At 42.8% G+C, this 23471-nt stretch overlaps 1 protein-coding gene across 5 annotated transcripts in view; it reads left to right on the top strand.

The window, feature by feature from the left end:
- The window catches only part of PDE10A (phosphodiesterase 10A), a 198655-nt gene that overhangs the window by 37856 nt on the left and 137328 nt on the right, over positions 1-23471 (top strand). For all 5 annotated transcript variants that reach the window (XM_081188207.1, XM_081188205.1, XM_081188201.1 and 2 more), the window contains exon 2: positions 3390-3458. In XM_081188207.1, coding sequence (XP_081044333.1) covers positions 3431-3458 — 28 coding nt within the window. In that variant the 5' untranslated portion in view covers positions 3390-3430. The remainder of the gene's footprint in view (positions 1-3389; positions 3459-23471) is intronic.

Below are 23471 nucleotides of genomic sequence, written 5' to 3'. Positions count from 1 at the left end.
GTTGGACAGTGTTCTCGAAGCTACCAGCATGAGTCTGACCAAACTGCGGGAGGCAGTGGAAGACAGGAGTGCCTGGCGTGCTCTGGTCCATGGGGTCACGAAGAGTCGGACACGACTAAATGACTAAACAACAACAACACAGAGATATCTCTATGGAATTCTGCAGATAGATTCCTCCAGACAACCTGTTACAAGCTTTAGAGCATAATATGAGCCTGTTGGATTGGACCAGTGGCCCATTTCGTCCAGCATCCTGTTGTCCCTTTGTCCAACTAGCTGCCTATGGGAAGCTAGAAAACAGGACCCAAGTACAACATAACTCCTTGCATTTGTGATGCCCGACAACTGGTATTTGGAAGCATCTCTGACTGTGGAGGCAGAGCATAGCCATCACACTTAGCAGCCACTGGCAACCTTATACTCCGTGAATTTATCTAATCCTTTTTTGAATCCATCCAAGTTGATGGCCATCACTGCCTCCTGTGAGTTCCATCATTGAATTATGTGCTGTATGCAGAAGTATTTTCTTTTAACCATCTGTTAGCACTCAGCTTCATTGGAGTTTTAGTCCATGAGTTCTAGTGTTACAAGAGAAGCATAAACAATTTCCTTCATGCCATGCAGGGTTTTATAAATTTTATCTTACTCACATTTCTAAAAAGTCTTCAATATTGCAACCTTTCCTCATGGGGAGATTCTCCAACCTGTGATCATTTTTTAATCATCCTGATTTATCTGCACAAAGCTTATGCAGAGTTTAGGCTATGTCTCGTCTTTAAGGAGCGTTCATTCTGATTTTTTTGCAGGGAGGTTCTCTAGCTTGAGCAGTCATCCTGAATTCGTTCTGATTTGCTTGCATGGTAGTTACGTGTCTTCTTGTCAATCATCTGTCACTTTTCAGTGCATTCCCCATAATTTTCCTCACTGCAAAAGTCTGTTTTTTTAATTAAAAAAGTGGATCTGTTGCGCTAGAACAACAGAGTGGTTTGAACTGCCTACATTTCCAGTATTTGCTTGAATTGAATTGTTGCAAAATACTGGCAGTCTGGAGGCAACTTGCTTCAATCCCACATAATAATAATAATAATAATAATAATAATAATAATAATAATAATAATAATAATTTATTATTTATACCCCACCCATCTGGCTGAGTTTCCCCAGCCACTCTGGGTGGCTTCCAACTGAGTGTTAAAAACAACACAGCATTAAATATTAAAACCTTCCCTAAACAGGCCTGCCTTCAGATGTCTTTTAAAGATAAGATAGCTGCTTATTTCCTTCACATCTGAAGGGAGGGCGTTCCACAGGGCAGGCGCCACTACCGAGAAGGCCCTCTGTCTGGTTCCCTGTAACCTCACTTCTTGCAATGAGGGAACCACCAGAAGGCCCTTGGCGTTGGATCTCAGTGTCTGGGCCGAACGATGGGGGTGGAGACGCTCCTTCAGGTATACAGGACCAAGAAGTCAACCAAGAGTGAAGGTGTATGCTGGATGGCAGTTCAGCTGCTCAACCTCATGCTTTCTAGGCATGGGACAACTAGGAAGTGTGGATGAGCCCACAGCCTAGCATTTTCTTCATAAGCAGATGCCCATGGGAAGCCTACAAGCAGGACATGACCATATGAGAGGAGACTGTAGTCCAAGACTGCAATCCCAAGCACACATACTAGGGAGGAAATCCCATTGAATAGAGTGGGCCTTACTTCCAAGAAAACGTATGTTTAATTGCACTGCGAGTGTGCACTTAATACCCACTTTTATCGCTAAAATCTGGACACCACTGCTTCATTTCTAACTATTCTTCATAGACTTTTTGCATCTTGTCCTAAATTGCCCACCAAGAACAGGCAGTCTGTTGCAACACATGGTCGATTGGAAGACACACATGTTTGTGTAGCCTAGTAGCGAAATAAGCTTTGAAGGAAAAGCAGCCTGGATTAGAGGAGTAGGGGACAGATTTGCTGTTATGCTGGCAATTTAATATTTGGCATAATTTATTGGAGGATGGATTAGAATATTTTTAATATTTTCATAAATAACTTGCTAAGCCCAAGATTTGTTTGCTCCCAAGTCAACAGTCTAACCCAAAGTCTGGAATTTTAAGTCTATTGTATAATAATTCTGTACAGAAATCAATGTAGCTTGTTGACTGAAGGTTTTTGATTTAGTTCTTTTTATCCAAGTAGGAACTTCAAAACAGAATTGGCTGGGAATGCATTATTTATGATGTGGTGCTGCAGTGGACAAGCTTTATAGCCTCTCGTTTTGTTTCCCAAGTTTATGCAGTTATCTTTATGCTAGCATAGAATGATGTAATTTTAGAGTGGACCATGAGGTCATCTAGTTCAACCCTCTACTCAGTGTAGGGTGTATGGCAGGGATTGGGAACCTTTTTGGACCAGCAGGCCAGATCTTTATACCCCCACCCAGTGGCGTAGCGTGGGTTGTCAGCACCCGGGGCAAGGCAAGTAATTTGCGCCCCCTAACCCATGGATTTGCACCCCCTAACCCGTGGATTTGCGCCCCCTAACCCTAACCCCCAGATGTTGCGCCCAGTGCGGCCGGCCCCCCTGCACCCCCACGCTACGCCACTGCCCCCACCCCCATGACTGCCACCCCCATAAGGCAAAGGGGCAGCCACTTCAGGCAGGATCCGCAGCAGTGGCAGACTTTGGAATCTCAAATTTCAGCAAGGATAATAGGAAAGATTTGGCGTGCAACAGCATTTCAATATATTATTTATATACCCACAATAATTTTTATTTACTTGTGATACTGTATATTGATAGGACACAGAAGTTTAAAAGAAGCTATTTTGGCCACCCACCTCCCAGCCATCTGACAACCTATTGACATCACAAAATTGGCAAATGGGTCATCCCACTGGGGTGGGCAGAGATGTGGCACAAAGCAGGATTGAACTCTCCATGCATCAGCTGATGCGTGGAATGTTCAGTCCTTGCTTTCTGTAACTGTGTCTCTTCCTCTCTATTTATCTATAGGATGCAGTTATATGTTGAAAGAATTTAATAACATTTAAATAAATAAATACTACTATTGCTGCTGCTATTATTACTGCTGATGATGGTGTGATTGATATGTGAGTTCTGCAATTGTTATTCGTATGAACTTGGCACTTGAGACTATATCCCATTCATTAGAAATTTTGTAAATTTTTTTTTACTGCTGTAAGCTGCCTTGGACAGGCATTGCCTAGAAAGGTGATGTAGAAGTATTTTTTTTTAATAAAATACAGCCAGTGAAGGAGAAAAACATTTGCACCAATGGCTGACAGAAAAGGGGAAGAATAAACGGTAGAATTTAAATCTAGAATTCCCTTTGCCTAAGGATATTGTGACCCTTCTCTTTTGTTTGCTATCTTTATAGGAACAAACTCAGAAAGTACTTTTGTGGCGCAGAAATGCCTGATGCAGCGCACTCTGCAGCAGTTAACTGGTATAGTATATAATCATTTGCTATTTGGAAATTTAATAAAATAACAGTAATTAGAAGGGCTAAGCCGAATTTATTAGGATCATTTTCTGCAGTGTTAAAAAAAGCACTCATGTTTTTCAACAGCTTCATTGGCATTGCTTCCAAAAATGTTTGTTTCATTCTTATTGCCCTTTCTTGCTATCAGTGACATAATCACATGGCCATATCTGACTATTTCGCATTGTGACATCATCCTGTTTACTATATGGTGATTGGCTGGTGTCATGCATGTGACCAGTCTCGGAAGCAGAAGGAAGGGATATTCAGAGTTGAGAAACACTGTGTCAAAACAGTGGTGGGAAACAATGGTGCCAAACAGGATACAAAAGATGACTATTTGCCCAAGCAAATTATTTTAAAAATATCCCCAAGCATTCCCCCTATGATCTACTGCTTGTGGCCTAGAGAATATGGAGAATATTCGGCACAGCCCAACTAATTATCTATATCTTATAAAATAAAATATATCAATAGAAACATGCCAAAATAATTTTGAATTACATTCCTAGCTATTATAAAGGGCCCTTGCCTCATCAAGTTATCTTCTCCATATAGTGTTAATATGATGTGATTTAAGTTTTATAACTTGACGTTCTTCTCAACCTGGAATTCTTCAGAGATACTTTCACTAAACTGCTCATTTCCTCCACAGTGATTTTGCCTTTTTCATCTTTTGGTGACATTTGTCATTTTAGGTTTATTTGAATTTTGCTGCAATGTATCATTGATGTTCTGTGGGTTGCTGGAGAAGAGAATTGGGGTGGGTTACTGTTGCATCTATTGGCAACCGCAGTTGCAACAGATTTAAAGAGATACAAAGCAATGCTACTTCCTCTGTTACCTGTATCCTTTACTCAACAGCAGCAAAGAGTTGAGCTGATAACAGCCTTTGGAAATAGCAATCGAAAACCCACACTTCCACACTTGCATGTGACACTTAGATAACGCAGGGATGGGGGCACGGCAGATCTTCCATACATTCAATATTCAGGTTAGAAACAGGATGTGTGATGCGATGGAGCTGTGACAATTAAGAGCCAGAAAAGGAGCTAAACCCATCAGTTCAAAACTTGGGGCAATGCTGATGAAAGAAGCATTGCCCTCACTCTTAGGTCTGATTGGTTGCCTAGCCCTGTGATATCCTTATGTGAACTGTATGGTTCTCTATTGATTGGAATCACTGGTCCCAAGAAGCAGACCCGGCTTAATGAGAATGGCACTGAAGCAAAAGCCTATCAGGAAATGTGGTGTGTGCATGTGTGAGAGCTCAGTGAATACTGTGGCCCCGAAGCATTGCATTCACTCCCATATTGGAACAAGTGAACATTGGTGCATCCCTAACATGAATTGCAATCCCAAGAAAGATAGAGGATCTGAAAACTGTTTTGAGCAGTATTTTCGATACCCAGATAGTCCACTTCAAGAAGGGTGATACAGCAGCTCAGATCCTTGAGAATTTGGAATTGTCTTATGGATTTGCTAGTAAATGCTCTGACCATGCCTGGGTAAGAGACTTATTTAAATTGAAGCTTGTATCCACAGGTAGGCTGGGGTGGTGGAGTAGGGCAGTGCAAAGCCACATTGATTCCTACAACACCCTCCTCAGTGTATTTAATGCTTCTTCTGGTCACAAAGGGGACGCGGGTGGCGCTGTGGGTTAAACCACAGAGCCTAGGACTTGCCGATCAGAAGGTCGGTGGTTCAAATCCCCGTGACGGGGTGAGCTCCCTTTGCTCGGTCCCTGCTTCTGCCAACCTAGCAGTTCGAAAACATGTCAAAGTGCAAGTAGATAAATAGGTACTGCTCCGGCGGGAAGGTAAACGGCATTTCCATGTGCTGCTCTGGTTCACCAGAAGTGGCTTAGTCATGCTGGCCACTTGACCCGGAAGCTGTACGCCGGCTCCCTCAGCCAATAAAGCGAGATGAGCGCCGCAACCCCAGAGTTGGCCACAACTGGACCTAATGGTCAGGGGTCCCTTTACCTTTACCTGGTCACACACACTTGGGTAGCAAGAGCTGCATCTGAAGGTTTTTCTGACTGTTTACATTTGACATTTCTCTCTCTTCTAGCTAGGAAGGTACAGCTGTCCCTGCTACTCCTCTGTGCATCAGTGCCTGAATTTTGAGAGTTTGGTTGGGAATGTTGTGCTTTCTGTGAAGGATTTTAAGAGTCATTTTTGACATGCACTTTCTGTTGCTTATTTTGGTTTTGATGGCTTTGCTATTGCTCTGGGATGGAAGGGAATGCAAATGTAATATTGCACACACACGTACACACACATGCTTGAAGCAACTGATAAATGGTCCGATGTAAATGCATAGAAATGTAAAACTGCTATTTATAGTTTCAGGTAGGTAACCGTGTTGGTCTGACGCAGTCGAAATAAATGAAAAAAAAAAATTGTCCAGTAGCACCTTAGAGACCAACTACTGTATTTTTCGCTCTATAACACGCACCCAACCATAACACGCACATAGTTTTTAGAGGAGGAAAATCCGTAGGCATGCCACCCGTAGGCATTTCCTCCATAACACGCACAGACATTTCCCCTTACTTTCTAGGAGGAAAAAAGTGAGTGTTTTGGTGCAAAAAATACGGTAAGTTTGTTCTGGGTATAAACTTTCGTGTGCTTGCACACTTCTTCAGATACTTCTTCAGTGTATCTGAAGAAGTGTGCATGCTATTAATAGTGTGCAGGAAGGATAGTCCTAACAAAAAGGGGGCCTGTTTGTGGTTTAGTGGGTTGGATCTTGAATTTTGGCTTGGAAAGCTTTGAGTCAAACCTCTGCACAACCACATACATGCTGGGTGGCCCATTTCTGTGTCTCGGGATGACTGGGATGAACAGGGAGAGATTTTAAAGGATTCTCCACATTTAAAGTGCTACGGGAATGGGTATTAATAATAACAGGCCACATACACTCCACAGAATGTTGTACAATGAGGAAGATGCCTTTTATGGATGGCAGAGCACCACTCTCCTCACTGCTATGGCTCAGGCTACATGCCATGATTTATCAGGACCACCTCTATTTCAGCCGACTCATTGCTTCTGCACACAGAGTGACTATTATTATAAACAAATGGATCTGCTTGGTAGGTGCACAAGCCAAAGGCACAAATCCCTTCAATGAATAAAAAACCAATGATCTCACTGTGTTTATGACATGGTTGTATAATTATTATGAAGGATTAAAAAAAGTAAATAGGCGCTTTGTGATATTGTCCATTGCAATCCAGTTGCCCTCCCCATTGCTGTGGTGCACACCATCCCGATCTTCTCTTATTTAATTTTCCTCTGCATGTGTATTTATTTTCACAGCCAGTTAGGGGTCACAGTATGAGTATGAGGTCAAAAGATTCAATCGACCCATCTCCCCTTTCGTTTCACACTCTTACTTCTGAATCTCACAATGCAGTCTTAATATTGTGTATTCAGAATAATGTCTCATGGAGTTTAATGGGGCGTACTTTCTGGTAAGTATGCTTAGGATTGCAGCCCAAACAAACGGCAAAGGTAGAGAAGGGGGCATTTGTTTTTGCTTGCATGTGTTTCCTCCATGAGGATATTTTGTGAAGGGTTGAAAGACGTACAGGGTTGAAAGATGGGCATACTGCAAGAACCAGAGCTGTTCATGAAATTTTTTCACACCACACACATCACTGAATGAAATGTCTTCACCCAAGTGATTTTGCACAGAGCCATTTTACTTGATTCCAAACGTACATTGCTGTTTTGCTTGTTGTGTTTAAATTGAGAACAAAGAGGGATCTTATAGACTAATTATGGCAAGGATATGCCTTCATTTGTGCTTTATTATATCTCCTCACAAAAACACTTACTGTACCTTTTCTGTGCTTTCTCTAGAAAATAGCATGCTCCAAATGCTATTGTTATTTTGTGCACTAGAGGGCAGCACGACTTCTGTGTCTCTGCCTTTGCACTGTTCTCTCTTCTGGACTGAACACCCTTTTGCCTGCGCATCCATTCAGTGGAGTCATGGAAGAATAATATTTGGAAGGCTGGGAAAAATAAGAAAATGCTGTTTTGTTATGAGCGTACCCTGCACACACAGGCAGAAAGGAAAACAATGTGCTACAAATGAGAGGGAATGTGTAATTAGTTTTTCAGGAGCAGGCAGTCACTAGGCTTTCAGCTAATCGGGGTGGGGTGGAGGAGGAAGCCTAGTCAAGCCAGGATTGTTTCTGGGCCAGCTGCCAGAAAAACACGACGGGCTTTCCCCCCTTAGCATGTAGTTTTGTTTGGGCCACACAGCATTGGTGAATATAACCAACTAAATAATCCCACAGAAGTCAGTAGCCTGCAAAAAAAGTGTTGTATGTTGTTACATACAAGTCTCAGTTAACAGAAATGTGTTGAATCCAGATCCCAACCTGCAAAAAAAGCCACAGAGCTGCAAATGATGCACTGGGGGCTCTACCTCTAACCCTCCCCCAGGTACCAGAATTATTTCACTCATTCAGGAATAATTATTTCAAGAATTGCCAACTCTGGCTTCCTCCCACTCCTTTCTGGTTATGCCCCGATGTAGTTTTGGATTGTAAAACCAAAAGCAAAGATGTTGGTGCATAAGAAACCCTCCTCCAATCTACAGTTGGACAAAACCTTTATCATGTCAAGTGTTGCTCTTCATAGAGCAAGATGTGACACAAAAGTGGGGGTGAAGGGGCTACACACACACACACACACACACACACACACACACACACACACACACTGGTGCCTTGGGTTAAGAACTTAATTCGTTCTGGAGGTCCGTTTTTAACCTGAAACTGTTCTTAACCTGAGGTACCACTTTAGCTAATGGGGCCTCCCGCTGCCACCATGCGATTTCTGTTCTCATCCTGAAGCAAAGTTCTTAACCCGAGGTACTATTTCTGGGTTAGCGGAGTCTGTAACCTGAAGCGCCTGTAACCCGAGGTACCACTGTATATTCTTTTAAAAACTGTTCAATTGTCAAAGGTTTCCGTGTCTGAGGGCTCTCCCTGTGATGGCCCCAGTTGGGTCGAGCCAAACCAAGGCAGGCCAGCCAGTGGGAGGTCTGAAGACTTTTATTCTTCTCTCGCCATGAAAAGCACCCTCCTTTTTCAGTGACTCAGTGATTGCCCAGAGATAATGAAGAGAAAAGGCACCCCCTCATCACTGTGCCCTCCACACACCTAGCATTCAGGAAACAGCATCCATTGTGAATCTCTTTGCAGCTCTGATTGGCTGAAGCTCCAAACACGACTTTTTCTTTCCTTTGTCCTTTTTCTTCATAACAGCAACATAGTCGCATCCTTGACAACGCCTTTGAGAACAAATGAAGCTCATTCAGAGTGAGAGCATTTCCCTCATTCTGAATGATCTTACTTTCCCCAAGTTCGGTCAGATTGCTAAATCTAATCAGCTGTGTGATTGTGCTGCTGTTACTATCGTGACGCTGTGGTTTCAAAACAAAACAAAAACGGTGTTAGCGCAGCAGATTATCTGGAAGGAGGGCAGCACTAAAAAGATAAACTTGGAAAGCTCCTAACCTCCAAAGCGCTTCTTTTGGCAAAATTAACTTCAATTATAAGATATCAATCAAATCAAAAGTTAAGTATGGAGTGGAAGTATTTTGAAGATTGCATGTCAAAATATTGTTCTAAAAATGACATGCTAATAGGCTTAGAATAAAAAAAATGTAAGCAATAACAATAAAGAAAGAAGGAAAAATCAGAATGTAACAAAAATAACTTATTATAGAATGCAAGGAAAAAAGGTAGAAAGAAATATAAAGAAAGTCAAATTGCTGTGGAGGGAAGTAGAGGGTGGGTGGCGGGTTTTTAAATTAAGTGTATAATTAAGTAGCTGTTGTAATTTAGATATTATATTTTATGTGAGGGAATCTTTGGGAATTTTGGTTATTATGTATATATGTTAAGTTTCAATAAAGATCTTTTTTTGGGGGGGGGGGAATGGAAAAAAATTAAAATAAGAATAATAAAAAGATAAGCTTGGGAAGCCCCTAACCTCCAAAGCGCTTCTTTGTGCCAAAAAATGCACAGTATTTAACTCAGGGTAATTTCACAATATTAGTATATAGTAGCTAGGAGGAGAAATGCACTTTTCCCAGTGACTGTATCTTGCTGATTGGGTACTGGAAAGATGTGCTGTCCTCACACAACAGAAGCACAATTTGACAGGGAAGATGACTGAACCACCCACTAAAAATTGCAATTGTGTAGCAATTGTGGTTCAGCAAGATGATTATTCTCAGGACATAAAAGACAGTTACTTCCTCCAGCTGATTTACATTTACCGTCTTATTTCTGTCCTCTTCGTTTTGAACATCATAATTTTCCTGCAGAGATCATTGCATCCACACAGGAAATTCCAAGTCCGCCATGTACATACCACTGTGTGCAAAGAATACACTCGTGTCTCTTTGGCCATGTAAACAAATGCTGAAAAAGTCAGACACCTGCTTTAAATAAAACCCTACACAGGTTTGTATAGGAAATTCTTCAGATAGGTGGTGCTAGCAAAATCTGCATTTGAATAGCTAAGACATTTCAAAAGTAACTTCTATTGCGTGAGTTCAAGCCATCACAGATCTCTCCCCCACACTGGCAGAGCTGTCAAGCAGGAAAATGTTTGGAGTGCAGAGAAACTGAAATCATCTTCTTCTCTCCCCCTCCCCCATAAAACTAATTCAGAATTAGTCAGAAAGCTGTTAAGTGCTAAGAGAAAGACTTGCATGGAAACATAAGCAGCACAGGCAATTTCCCCTGAATAATTCTGGAAAGGATGTGAAACAAGGAAGATGACTTTTTATGTGTCTGCATCTTTAATCCCTGTAGATCAGAGTTATGAAACGGTGCCCTCCATATGTTCTTGGTCTACAACTCCCATCGTTCCTGACTATGCTATTTGGGGCTGATGGGAATTAAGCCATTATCATATGGAGAGCCACAGGTTCCCAATCCTTGATGTAGAAATCAATTAGGAAAGGAATGCTGTAGGGTCATTTTTTTAAGCTGTAGAATTTAAGAAAAAACCTAATTGATCAGACCAAAGTCTAGTCCAGTCCAGTCCAGTCCAGTCCAGTGTTCTTTTCACAGAGTGTCTGTGATGTCAACATATGAGAGTGCTGGAGGTGAAATAGTTAAACAAGTTACCCAATCAGAACCCAGGGGGGGGGTGGAGTCAGAGGGACTATAAAACCAGCTCTGGGAGGGGTAAAGGGGGAGTTCGTTGGGAGTTGGGTGGCTGGTTGGAGTGGGAGTGAATTGGGATAGAGTCTGTGGCGAGGTTGAGTTACTGTAGCGAAATAAGCTGAGTCAGGAACAGTTAGGAACTAGGAAGAAGAAGAGTTTGGATTTGATATCCCGCTTTATCGCTACCCAAAGGAGTCTCAAAGCGACTAACATTCTCCTTTCCCTTCCTCCCCCACAACAAACACTCTGTGAGGTGAGTGGGGCTGAGAGACTTCAAAGAAGTGTGATTGGCCCAAGGTCACCCAGCAGCTGCATGTGGAGGAGCGGAGATGCGAACCTTGTTCACCAGATTACGAGTCTACCGCTCTTAACCCCTACACCACACTGACAAGTAAATATCTGAGAGGCGGTTTAGTGAGTGAGAGCAGGTAGCGGAAGTTATAGGACTGGATAGGCACCCCATGTTTGTAATTGACCGATACCGTTTATGAAACCACACGCTTGTAAAACTGCAATAAACCAACAAAAGTTTATGTTCCAATTTAACGCTGACTGGGCTCAGTATTGTACCAGGTAGGGCCTGGGTGGTGGCAGCGAGAAATAAAGTGGTGGCACAGGGATCAATAGACGGTGAAATGTCCGGGGACCCTGTGTGATCGCCACAGTGACCAGCCAAATTAGAAGCGGGCCAGCACAAAAAGCTGTAGCTAAGTGGTACAGTGCTGGCTCAAGCCATTTTGGCATCTGAGGCAGACCCCGAAATAGAGACTCACTCCCTGCCAGGGAAGATCTACAACAGGAACAAGGGGAAAAGAAATGTCAACATAGGGAGTTGCTGTCCTGGTGGACCTGCCATCTGTGGCAGTCGCTTCACCTTGACCTTATGGGTGGGCCGGCCCTGCTTTTAAATGGTCCCAAGTTCAGTCTCTGGTACTTCCAGGTCGGGTTTGGAAAGATTCCTACCTCAAACCCTGAGGAACTGTTGTTAGTGTCAACAGTACTGAGCTAGATGGAACCATGGTCTGTCTTGGTATAAGGCAGCTTCTTCCTCTGTTCCTATGACACAACCATGACTGCACTCTTCTCCCAAATGATTGATATTCAGAAGTGCATTGCATCTGATACAGGAGGAAATATATAGCCATCGTGACTAGTAGCGTTTGCTAGCCTTATCCTCCATGAATTTGGTCTTATCACCCTTCAAAGCTGTCTGTGTTAGGGACCATCACTACATCTTGTGGCGGTACATGCCAGAGTTTAGTTACGCACTGTGGGATGAAGTATATGCTTTTCTCTATTCTGATTCCCCCATCCTTTAGCTTAATTGGGTGAACCTGGGTCTTAGTAATAAGGGAGATGGATAAAATTGTATCCACTTTTTCCACACTACATGAATAATGTTATACTCATCGGCAGAAATCACCTCAGCCTTCTTTTAGATGTCTTCTGAAAATGAAATTGTTCAGATGGGCCTTTGCAATAGGAATTCCTGCTTTTTAACAACCCAGTATTTACTGTGTTGTACAATCACCTTGTTACACTTTTATGAAAGTGCAGATTATAAATACTTCAAATGATTGAATGAATGAATGAATGAATGAATGAATGAATGCTGGCGGAAGGTGACTTTGAAGTAATTGGCTGCAAGCTATTACTTTAAGCAAGCTTGTATCTCTTGGCCTTAGTTTGGGCTCCAAGGGTCAAACCACACTTTCAGGCCCTTGACAGAGAAAGTCAAAAGAGTAGACCCTTTTTCTGAAAATGTATGGCACTAAAAATAGAGACAAGGCCATATTAATGGGGCAAGTAGTTTGCAGACAGAAATGTCAATCATCCTCAGATGGGGAATAATGCTTTCACTAAGGCCTCTTTTGCTGACTGGGCAATTGCTGAGGTCACACATGAGATCCCAATGAAAATGAGCTGGGAAAAGACAGAAGTGCATCCAAAGTTTCATCTGGTCCACGCTACAGACCCTGACACAGTGAGCCAGGAAAGCCAGAATTCATTCCAGCTACTGAAATGTCAGAGGGAAAATGTCCTGCATGAGTGGCTGGCAGCTGATAAGGCAATCATTCGTTTTATTGCAGGTCACACTCTCAAGGGCATTGCCTGCAGACCAGCAGTACCCCAGAACAAATCCTCTCACACATGCATAGGAAAAACCCACTGAGATTGTTTCCTAATGAGAGCTTTATGTGGGGCTGAACGTACCATTAGGTAGAATGAGGCAGCTGCCTCAGGTAAATGATAAAAAACTGTCAGTAATTTATTATTATTGCTTGTTAAATTTTTTTTACAGTTAGAGAATGAGAGAAGTGATTGTGGTGCTTTCTGACTCAGGTACCATGATAACTCGGTTGGCCTTAAGCACTGTGGGCTTTGACTTAGGGGAGGAAGCACTCTTTGCTGCTTGCAAAATGTCTTAGGTAGGCGTTGGTTTAGGAGTATCCAATGGGTGTTGGTTCAGTAAAATGGGACAGGAGGCATTGGAACAGCTCCCATGTACTCTGGCAGTGAAGGGTGTTCCTCAGCATTCTCACAAGTATCCAGACCTTATGAATAAGCACAGAAGAAGAGCCTGCTGGTCCTGAATCAGGCCAATGGTCCATCTAAGTCAAGCATCCTGCTCCAACAGAAGCTACCCAGATGCCTGTGGGAAGCCTGCAAGCAAGACCTGAGTGTAACAGAACTCTCCCACTTGTGATTCCCAGCAATTTGTCCCCACAGGTTTATTGCCTCTGGAGATTTACCTCTTAGGCCTCTCCTGCCACCAAGAAGTGGAGCTAGCTGCTCTGGCACCTGGAGCAGCTTGTGGGGTGGGACTAGCCACCTGTGGGGGTGAGCCAGCAGCGGGGAGCATCCCAGGGGGGTGCAGGGAGCATCATCAAATGTGTAATAGCTAAAAGAGGTACATCCATGTGTGATTCAGTCCACAGTCTTGAATACTCTACCTTTCCTTCACCTGGGATGTATTTGATATAAAACTTCGCTTCTCGGCCTTTTGGCTAAGATCAAGTGTAGATATAAAACTTCAGAATCTTGAACTGTTGTTGCTACTGCATTTGAGTATAATTTTATTTACAGCCAAACTAAAGAATACACGAGAGACATGTAATGAGCATCCCAATCTTAGTTTACTGCTGAAATGCTGCTTTGGTGACCTACAAATTTGATTGCTGTAGCAGCTGTATTAGCTTAACTCCCCCCCCCCCACGAGGCCAGGTCTGTGATAATAATCGTGGACGAATACATTGCTTTCCTACAAACCAGGGACATTTTTTTTGGGGGGGGGAGGGTTCTCTGTTTTTCCCCACTGCAAGTTGGGGGAGAACCATGCAATATGTGATTCTGCTCACAAAAACACCCATGGGGAAAGGGTCAAGCACCCCATGCCAGCACAGTTGCTGCAATTAAAACCACAGCCCTCCAAGCCTGTGTCTCAGTTTAAAAACAAAAAAACAAACAAACTGGGAATCTCATCACTGGTTTCCCATGTCACATGCAATTTCTCCCTTTGTGGTAATCTCCCATCTTAACATAAATCTGCATGTGTATCTGAAGCTTTCTGGTGGAATCTTTGGAGTTTAAGCACCAATAGTTTGGGGCCAGTGTGCTTTGATGTCAGGACAAGCATGACGCTGAACTTGCCCTTCTGATCAGTCCAAATGCTGGGCATCGTTTCCACAGCATGTAAACGTTCCTTCAAATGATGCTGCCTCATTCCGAATATCCCATCTCACGTTACAGCTGGAATATGCATTGTAACTCTTACCCTTGCACATATCCTGCTATCCTCGCCACCGCTGTAGCTAATCCACGATGACTTGGCAGGAAAACTGTTTATCCATTCTGCCGCAGGGCAAATCTCTAGGATTGTAGCCAAGTTAATATGGGGCAGTTGCCGACTTGAATTTATTTGTGACGGGGCGTATTTTTACAAGTACATAATCTTTCCCATAGTATCAGGTATGCTGCTACAGTTGTTAAGGACTGCCACTATTTGGTGTATCTTCCAAGCAACAGTGGAAAAAGTTATCCCTTCTCTCCCTGCCCACATAAATTCTATGGCTCCCAAAGCCAAAGGCCATTGCAGAGCACACATACACATAAAAGTCTCCGAATTTTGTGTGTGTGTGTGTGTGTGTGTGTGTGTGTGTGTGTGTGTAGATATGCTGGCACAGGGAAAAATCACGATTAAAGTATTTTTCCACTTAGGCTGTTTGCACCACACATTCAAAGCGCAGTGGGGAAACACAGAGACCCCCCCAAACTGTCCCTGGTTTGTAGAAAAGCATTGTACAAGGAAAATCAAACGTTACCCTATAAAGCCCTTCCTATCTTAACGTGGATATGCTTGTGTGGCATCTTCACTTTCCTGAGCTGCCTCGAGCTTATGCTTAAGCCTCCTCATTCCTCCTCAGTGCAAGGCTGCACTGAGCTATGCATGTTTGACCCCATTAAGACAATAGGGTTAAGCATGCAGAGATGAATGTCTGAGTGCCGCAAAAGGGAACAGTGTGCTGCTGGCAGCTTCCTCCGCTCGAGGCTTCTGTCAATTTAAGGAAGTCGGGGAAACCATTTTGAGCAGCTGCTTTAACTTTCACTGCTTTATCGATAACTTGAAAACCTGGAAAGTGTCGGGAATTGCGTCAATGAGGTCAGATTGAGGGCCTTATTTGATTCCACCGGACGGAGCGGGTGCTTTTGAGGACAGCGTATTTATGGTCGCCTTATCTCACTTTCCCTTAATTCTTGCTGCCCTCGTGTTTATTTTGGCTGACCCGGGCCTCAGACAGCAGCATACTTTGCTGCCACATAAGTTGCATAGCTCCGCAATTAAGGAGGATGTGAAGCAAGTCAGACAAAAGGAATGTGCCACGGTGACAATGGTCTTCCTTTCCTTCCAGCTTTGCCTTGTAGAACAAACAGGCCATTCCAAATAATCAAATATAATCAAAATAAGGAGGAAAAAACCCTGGATCAACGGGGGTGGAGTTTGATTGTCACCTGCTCACACCCAAAGACAAGTATGGGAAATTGGAAAGTAATGCTTGTCACCTTATGAAGCATTATCACCTAGTTCCTAAGTACATTCATGTTCAGAAGCTCTACTTGGTTGTAGATAGAGTCTTCCGAAAGTCAAAATCCAAGTTTTTCTAAAATTTACTGCCCCACCTAAACTAAAAAAAGAGCACCGTTTTGTAGAAAAGCAGGATCCAAACAAGCAAACCAATCGATCCAATAATCCTAGAACTTATATAGGTGTTTTATATTTGAAGTGTTTCACATTACCTCAGCAGTGCTTACAGCAACCCTGAAAGGTAGGTCAGCAGTATTATTAGCGCAATGCAAGTGGAAGCTGAAGCTGAGAAAATAGCAGCTTGCCTAAAGCTTATTCATGCTCAAAGAGATTTTTTGTGTGTCGGTTGGTTGGTGGTTTTTTGTTTTTTTGCATTTTCAGACAAACAGTAAAATTTTCACACAGTTATTCTTATCTTTTAAAGAGACCACACTCTTTTTTTGTGCAGTTAAGAGATGCTAGCATGTGATCTTCACAACTATCCTGTGAGGAAGGTTAGGCTGAAAGATGGTGACTGGCTGAAGGGTGCCCAGTGTGCAGAAAGACTGGTTAAGGATCTGAAGCCAAATCTCCCTAGACAAAGTCCAATACCAGAGTTAGCCGGCATGGTGCCCTCTAAAGGTGTTTGAACTACAACTCCCAGCGTCCCTGATTGTTGCCCACACTGACTGGGGCTGATGGGAGTCCAAAAAATCCTGGAGAGGTTGGTTACCCTGCCCTATACAACATGACTGTTTGGCACCTGTCTTGGGAGACAATGGAGGAGTGTGCCTTTGGGGGTGAGGTCAAGCTCACATGACTATCTACCATAAAGCTGTAGTAGACACCTGTAGTGTAGATATACCCTGAGTTTTCAGCATTTGTGTTTATGTCTAGAAAAGCACATCTCATTAATTTCCTTTCAAATACTGATATTTACATAACCCTATCTTTTATCACACATGAAACTGCTTGCGCTTGTGTGTGTTTTTATAGTTCCAACTGCACACTGTGGGAATCTTATTGTTATCCTTCATATTTTTTAGCTATTTGTGTCTCATTATTCCGTTATGCGCTTCAAAAATCATCTTTCCTTTCCTTCTGATGTTCCTTTTAAAGCTAACAATACTGTAGTTTTCACGTTCTCTTCAGTTTTAAAGAACTTCATTTTTACTTGCAATTAAGTTAAGCAGCTTGTCACTCAAACACTTTGGTTGCGAAGAGTCTAAGCTTAATTTCACATGAAGCCTCCCCCGAGCTTTACCAGCTGGTTTTCTTCTATGTCTTTTGCTCAAAATATTCCTTCCTTTTATTCCTCAACTTGTTGCTGGCCCTGTTTGCATGAACATGTGAAAATCCCAGTATGTGAAAATCTATAACCTGTAATCTGTATGCAAAAACCTGGGGGCAGCTGTTTCTAAAACTGCTCTGATATTCCATTCAGACCCCCATGACGCCACCCTTTGCACCTTTGGGAGTAAAGGCAGGATATAAATTTAATAAATTAATAGTTATAAATTAAAAAAGGGAATGGTTAATTATAATAAACTCTGATTATGAATTGATTCCTAATTTGCATCCCACTTTTTCTCTGAGGAGATTGAGGTTGTATTTTAGGCTGAAACCATGACTTCATGGAGGAGAAAGCTATCAATGCCTTTGTTGTTATTTCTCTCTAATCTAGAGGTATCCAGATATATCTGAAAATCTAAGAAACTGTTGTAGGTACCACAAAATACCTATTTCAAAGAAAAACTGATAGTGTTCAGACACCCCTCCCCCAAACTTTCAAAACACTGAAATTTGTTTTACAGTAATGTATTTCTCAGTTTGATTCTTAACTGGTTTTGACCCAGGCCGAGTCCGTTATCTGAAAGACATTTATCTATGATTCAGTTTCATTGAACTCAGTGGGGCTTACTTTTAAATAGTCAACTATAGGACTGACCTGCAAGGTAGATGTACTTAATTAAGCAAACTCATCATGACTAAACTTGTCCTAAGTAACTTCTGTGTGTCCTGAGTTCAACCAACTTAATTTGGAGGCAGCCCACTGTTTTTCAAAATGTTGTTGTGTTATCTGTCAAGAAAGTACAGCATATTATTTTTTTAAAAATAAATACATATATTTTTTAGAGGTATTTAATTTTGAAAAGTTCAGCTTGGATCTAGCTCATCACAGAAAGTACCCCTTGCTCCCTTGTGACAGTGGGGAAAAAATGCCCCCAAAGTAGAGTTATGGCCACTTGACTTACTACACAATGACAGCCTCTTGTTCTCTACTACATATTCATGCAATTGGGAGACATGCTGAGCCCTAGGTCTCTGCCACATGCACCTGTGCCATGAACATGATGTTCAATGCACAGTCATCACATGCACATGCATTTTAAACTGTTAAAATTTTCCATTTCCCCTCCCCATGAATGCTCCTTAGACTTGGTATTGACAGGTAGTGTTCAAATCATTGTCTAGTCCTGAGCAGCTTTGACCATGGCACTCTCTCTTTGCTGCAGTTCCTCCACTTTGTAAACCAGGAATAATCATGAATATAGGAAGCTTCCTTATACCAAATCAGACCATTTGTACATCTAGCTGACTATTGTCTACACAGACTGGCAGCAGCTCACCAGGGTTTCAGATTAGGGATATTCCCAGCCCTAGCTGGAGATGCTGGGGCTTGAACCCGGGACCTTCTGAAATCAAAATAGATGCTCTACCACTAGGAACAACTTCCTAGGGTTGCTAGTGATGAGTTATGAGATGTTGTTGCCAGCCTTGAACTTCAGGATATAAATAGCAGCAGCAGCAACAACAATCACAGAAAACCATTTCATTCTGGTAACCCTTAATGCTTCTTCCATTCTTCCTAGTGATCCATCAGCACTCTGTCACCTGCTTATTCAAAAGCGCTTCTACGATGCTATTTATTGTTGTGCCTAATAAAAGTTTTTATTAGGTTCTAAGTAATTGGATACTTCAGTATAAACCACAGTCATTTTGTGTGTTGTTTTTGGCAGTTCAGGTTTAGCAACAGGTATTCCAATATCTAGAAGAGCTTGCCTGTAAAATTCATTTTCCATAATGTTTGGATGATGGACCATTCGCCTTTTGCCTCTCGAATGTTCCTAAAATAAAATAACTTCTCAAAGTTATGCAATGATCCTGTTGAGTTAAATTCCATATTTGGTCTTCCAATCCATGCTAATGGAAGCAGTATTTTTCCAGTAGCGTTGAAAGTTCTGAGCCACCAAAGTTTTCACAGCAGTTCAAGAAAGAAAAATGACAATGTAGCTCCATTAATTTTCAAAGCATTATTAACTGGATAGATTTTTAGCAGGGCTGACTTAGTAAGATTAGGATTTGTGTACCAAGCTGAGGGCTTCATTCCTCGCATCTTCCCCAATATATGTATTTACTGCCAGATGCATATGCTCATAACAGCAAAAGCACATATACGCTGCAAGTCAGATGTTATGCCGTGTACATTTCCTATATGGAAATTATCTCTGCATTGTGGGGAAAATGTAATCTCAAAAGCAACCCGGAGCCAAGGACCTGGACAAGCCATCCTTCACCCATCTCAGTTCCTCACTTACTAAATGAGAAAGGTGATACCTCCCCTTGGATGGTTGTTGTGAGGGCAAGCAAGGGAAAGAAACATTGTCACCCACTCTGAACAATACTTGGTTCATATTGATATAGGAGGACACACATGTGATACAGCAATTATATGAAGGTCAATTAGAGAAAAAGTGTGTGTAGAGTGTGCATTTATTAATTTGCATTGGTTTGACTCCAGGGCTAGTCATGCCCAGAGTAGACCCATTGAAGTTAAAAGACATGACTTACTTAGGCCTATTCATTTTAATGGGTCTATTCTGAGGAGAATTTAGTTGGGTACAATCTATTGTTTGCAAATACATGTTTAAAACAAAGCCTCCAAAGGCATCGTCCAAAATATGTGTAGTATAAACCTGGTACAAGTTTAAAACCATACCAGAACTGATTAAAAAAACAACAAGAACTGACAATAATGCAAATCTCAAAGGCTCTGAAATCACACCTGCAAGCTCCTTTAGTACACTAAGATGCAGCTTATCAGGCCCTGGAGATTTGAATTCTTTTAAAGTAGCTAAGTCACTGGCGGAGGAAGAGGAGTGCGGGGGGAGCACACCGCCCCCGGCAGCGTGATCCCGGTGGGGTGCCATCGTGGCTGCCCCCTGCCCGTGCTGGGTGCCACACCCCCCACAGGCGGCGTGCCATGCCCCCAGGACACGCACCACATCCCTGCGGGTGGCACCCCATGCCTCCAGGACGTGCACCAATCCCGCCCCCACCTGCTCTCCGCCCCCTGGTGCTGGAGCATGAAGTTCCGCCACTGAGCTAGGTGTTCCCTTACTACCTCTTTTTCTATCTTGGGCTGCAGCTCCCTCCTTACATCATGTATTCTGTTATTACCAGGTTGGGCATCGCTTTCCTTTTGAGTGAAGACAGAGGCAAAGTAGGTGTTGAGTAGTTCCGTCTTTTCTCTGATCATCCCTAATCATCTGTCATGGATGCTTCAGCTGAGATTTGCAGGAGGTTAGACTAGATGACCCTTGGGGTCCCTTCCAACTCTACAATTCTGTGGTTTCCCTTGCTGTACACCAGCGATTCCCAAGCTTGGGTCGCCAGCTGTTATTGGACTACAACTCCCATCTCCCTAGCTAGCAGGACCAGTGGTTGGAGAAGATGGGAGTTGAGGTCCAAAACCAGCAGGAGACCCAAACTTGGGAAACACTGCTCTACATTAACTTGCTCTAACCTGGTGCCCTCCAGACCACAACTCCCATTAGCTTCAGCCGGCATAGTTGTGCTGGCTGGGGTTGATGGCATTTGTAGTCCAAAACTTCTGAAGGACACCAGGTTCAGGATGGCTGTTCTGTGTGTATACCTCTGTTTATGCAGAAGGCTCCTTTCAGACCTTATGACAAACCTGTGAAGATCAGGCACATGCAACCTTGCCTCTTCAGCCTCCGTATCTTCATATAGTATCTGAAGGGGGCTATTGTTTTAGGCAGTGTGTGAATCATGCAGCACTGGAAGAGTTGTTCTCATTGAAAGATGTATTAAATAGTTTGGAGACTAAGCTGCGTGACCAGATTTGTGGGGACAGAATTCATAGTTCTGATTGTACGCTGGGCTTGAGAAAGGACAGCTCTGCATTCTCTTGAAGTTAGATGCAACATTTCATAGTATCCAGTAATAGAAGGTGACGATGCAAATGTGTTGCCATGGTTTGTAAAGTAAATCTGATCAGGTAGGGTTTGTCAGGTCTCCAGAGGTTGGTCTGTGTGGGTGTTGCAAATGTCACACTGAAGACATGTCTAAAATCTTCAAGGGGAAAAAATGCTTCTTTGAATATGCAACCCACCCACCCAGCCTTACATTAATTTGGAAGCTTTAATATTATTATGAAAATGAATAATTCCCAGCTGCAAGCTGTTATATGTTCAAGGCCTATTTCTGTTTGCTCTTTGATTATTCCCGTCTCATTTTTAGGTCAGCTTTCCCTAACCCTATGGCATTGCCTAATACATTGTTTTCAAAAAGAAATTTATTTTAAACATAAAAAAAGATTCCTTTGAAACACCAAATCCAATCTCCTTATTAAACAATTGCACTTATCGGTTTTCCTATGCTACTTTGGTGCTTGCTGCAGTGAAGATGTGGTGCCATTGAAGGTGCCCTGCCATGAGTTAGCCCATTGGTCTATTTAGGGTCCAGGCTGAGTAGCAGTGACTCTCCAGCGACTTAGCACAGGTCTTTCACATTGATTGCTACACAATCCTTTGAACTGGAGATGCCAAGGACCAAACCTTCGACATACAAATCATACCACTTAGCTATTACCCCTCCAGCAATGTTTTCTGGACAATTTTTCCTATTTCCCCAGTGTTTTACACTAGTGGTGCAACAGTAAAACTGCTAGCACATTTGCAGAGCTAAGCAGAGTCCAGTATGGGTTCAAACTGAATAGGGGACCTTGTGCTGAGATTCCTGCATGGCAGGGGGTTGGACTACATGACCATTGGGACCCCTTTCAACCCTACAATTCTATGATTCTGTGTTTTCTTAAACATGCAGTAGACATGTGCCAGGGAGCTGCATTCAGCCAGTGCATGCTGACAAGTTGAGAGGGGAATATATATTCCAGTTGTCCATTTTGGCAATATAGTGACTGGCAGAAATGAAGCAAACAGATTTGGTCTCCTGGTATGGAAGGAGGCTTTTCTACCTGCTGCCCCCAGACAATAAATGGTCATTGTATGGCGTTTGGGGTCAGGGACAGGGCTGCTCCCATGATCCTTCTCCAAATGCTCAGTATCAGTGCTATGGACTAACAAACTAGATTCTTGAGGTGTGTGTGTGTGTGGGGGGGGTACTTTAAATTTATGGTGTGTACACAGCCCAATACACTGACTGTGGCACAACAAATGAGCTCCCACCCCTGGCAAATGAGGGATACAGCACCTAAGGCCAGGCATATTATTTTATTTTTGGCAGAAAACCTTGTAGGTTCCACTCATCCTCACAGGCAGTGAAAATGCAACCATAATAACATAGCTAACTATTTGCTGGCCTTTCATGACACTCGGAATCAGCTGCCAGAGGCAGCTGCCTCAGTGTGTCTAATGGTGGGTCCAGCCATGCTTCTGTCCCTGAGACTTTGGAACACTCCCCAACCCCATCCGTCTCAAATCTCTTGTCACAGGTCAGTCATTTTTATATCATGTTGCACATAAATGCTGTGTTATATAAGAGTTGCTGCAGTAAATGTAAGCATGACTGATGCAATTCACAGAGGACCCTGCAAGATATATATTTTTAAAATTACTTAACAGAAGATAAAGAGCTACTTGTAAAATGAAACTAGATGGCATGTCACTTCATTTAACATGACGCCTACAGTTAGCATTTTAGATCAGTTTGGAAGAGAAAGTAGAGAGCAAACTAATTCAGCTTGTACTGTAGCCACATTATCTCGATAAATATTATTAGGAGTTTGTGGGTGCCAGACCTCTCCAATCCCTGGATCCAGTAAGTGTTAGAATTTAATCAAGGCTTGGGGGTGTTACCCTGGGTGTCAGACTTCTAATCCCTGGACCCAGCAAGTGTTAAAAGCTAATCAAGTCAGGCTAGCCTCTTGGTGAGGTGTAAGGAAACCAAGGAAGGGGCTCTCTGGGAAACGTCCCTCATCTCACAGATAGTGAGAAGGAATAAAGCCAGAGTTGAGAGTTTGGAGTTATGTGAGCTAGAATTGGAAGGTGAAAAGCTGCAGACAAAGAGAGTCATGGCTGATTTCTGCTTGAATCTAAGGCTGTGGCTATGGGAGAAGCAAGACCCATTTAGGGTGTTGATGCTGTGAAACCTCTCCATCGTAGGCTCAGGTTGTATAAACAAAACATATATCCTAAAGACACCACACCACTGTCTTCACTGTTCCTCCTTCCAAAAGGAAACATGGATCCTGAGTAAGTGCTTGGAATCTCGTACTGCTCAGAGATTCGAGTGGCGTGCAACAACATACAAAGGTAGAATAAGAATGAGTAGAGGAACCTCTGGTCAGACTGGTTTCCCTATGGATTCTAGCACAAGTCTAGCTGGCCATATATTAACCTTCCTTCCACCCACCTGCACTTGTTCTCCTTGTTCCTTCATAAAA

The sequence above is a fragment of the Podarcis bocagei genome (genome assembly GCF_964188305.1).
Source record: "Podarcis bocagei genome assembly, chromosome: 3".
NCBI classification, from domain to species: domain Eukaryota; kingdom Metazoa; phylum Chordata; class Lepidosauria; order Squamata; family Lacertidae; genus Podarcis; species Podarcis bocagei.
The sequence above is the reverse complement of the archived record's forward strand: the minus strand, read 5'-3'. Positions and strand labels throughout refer to the sequence as shown.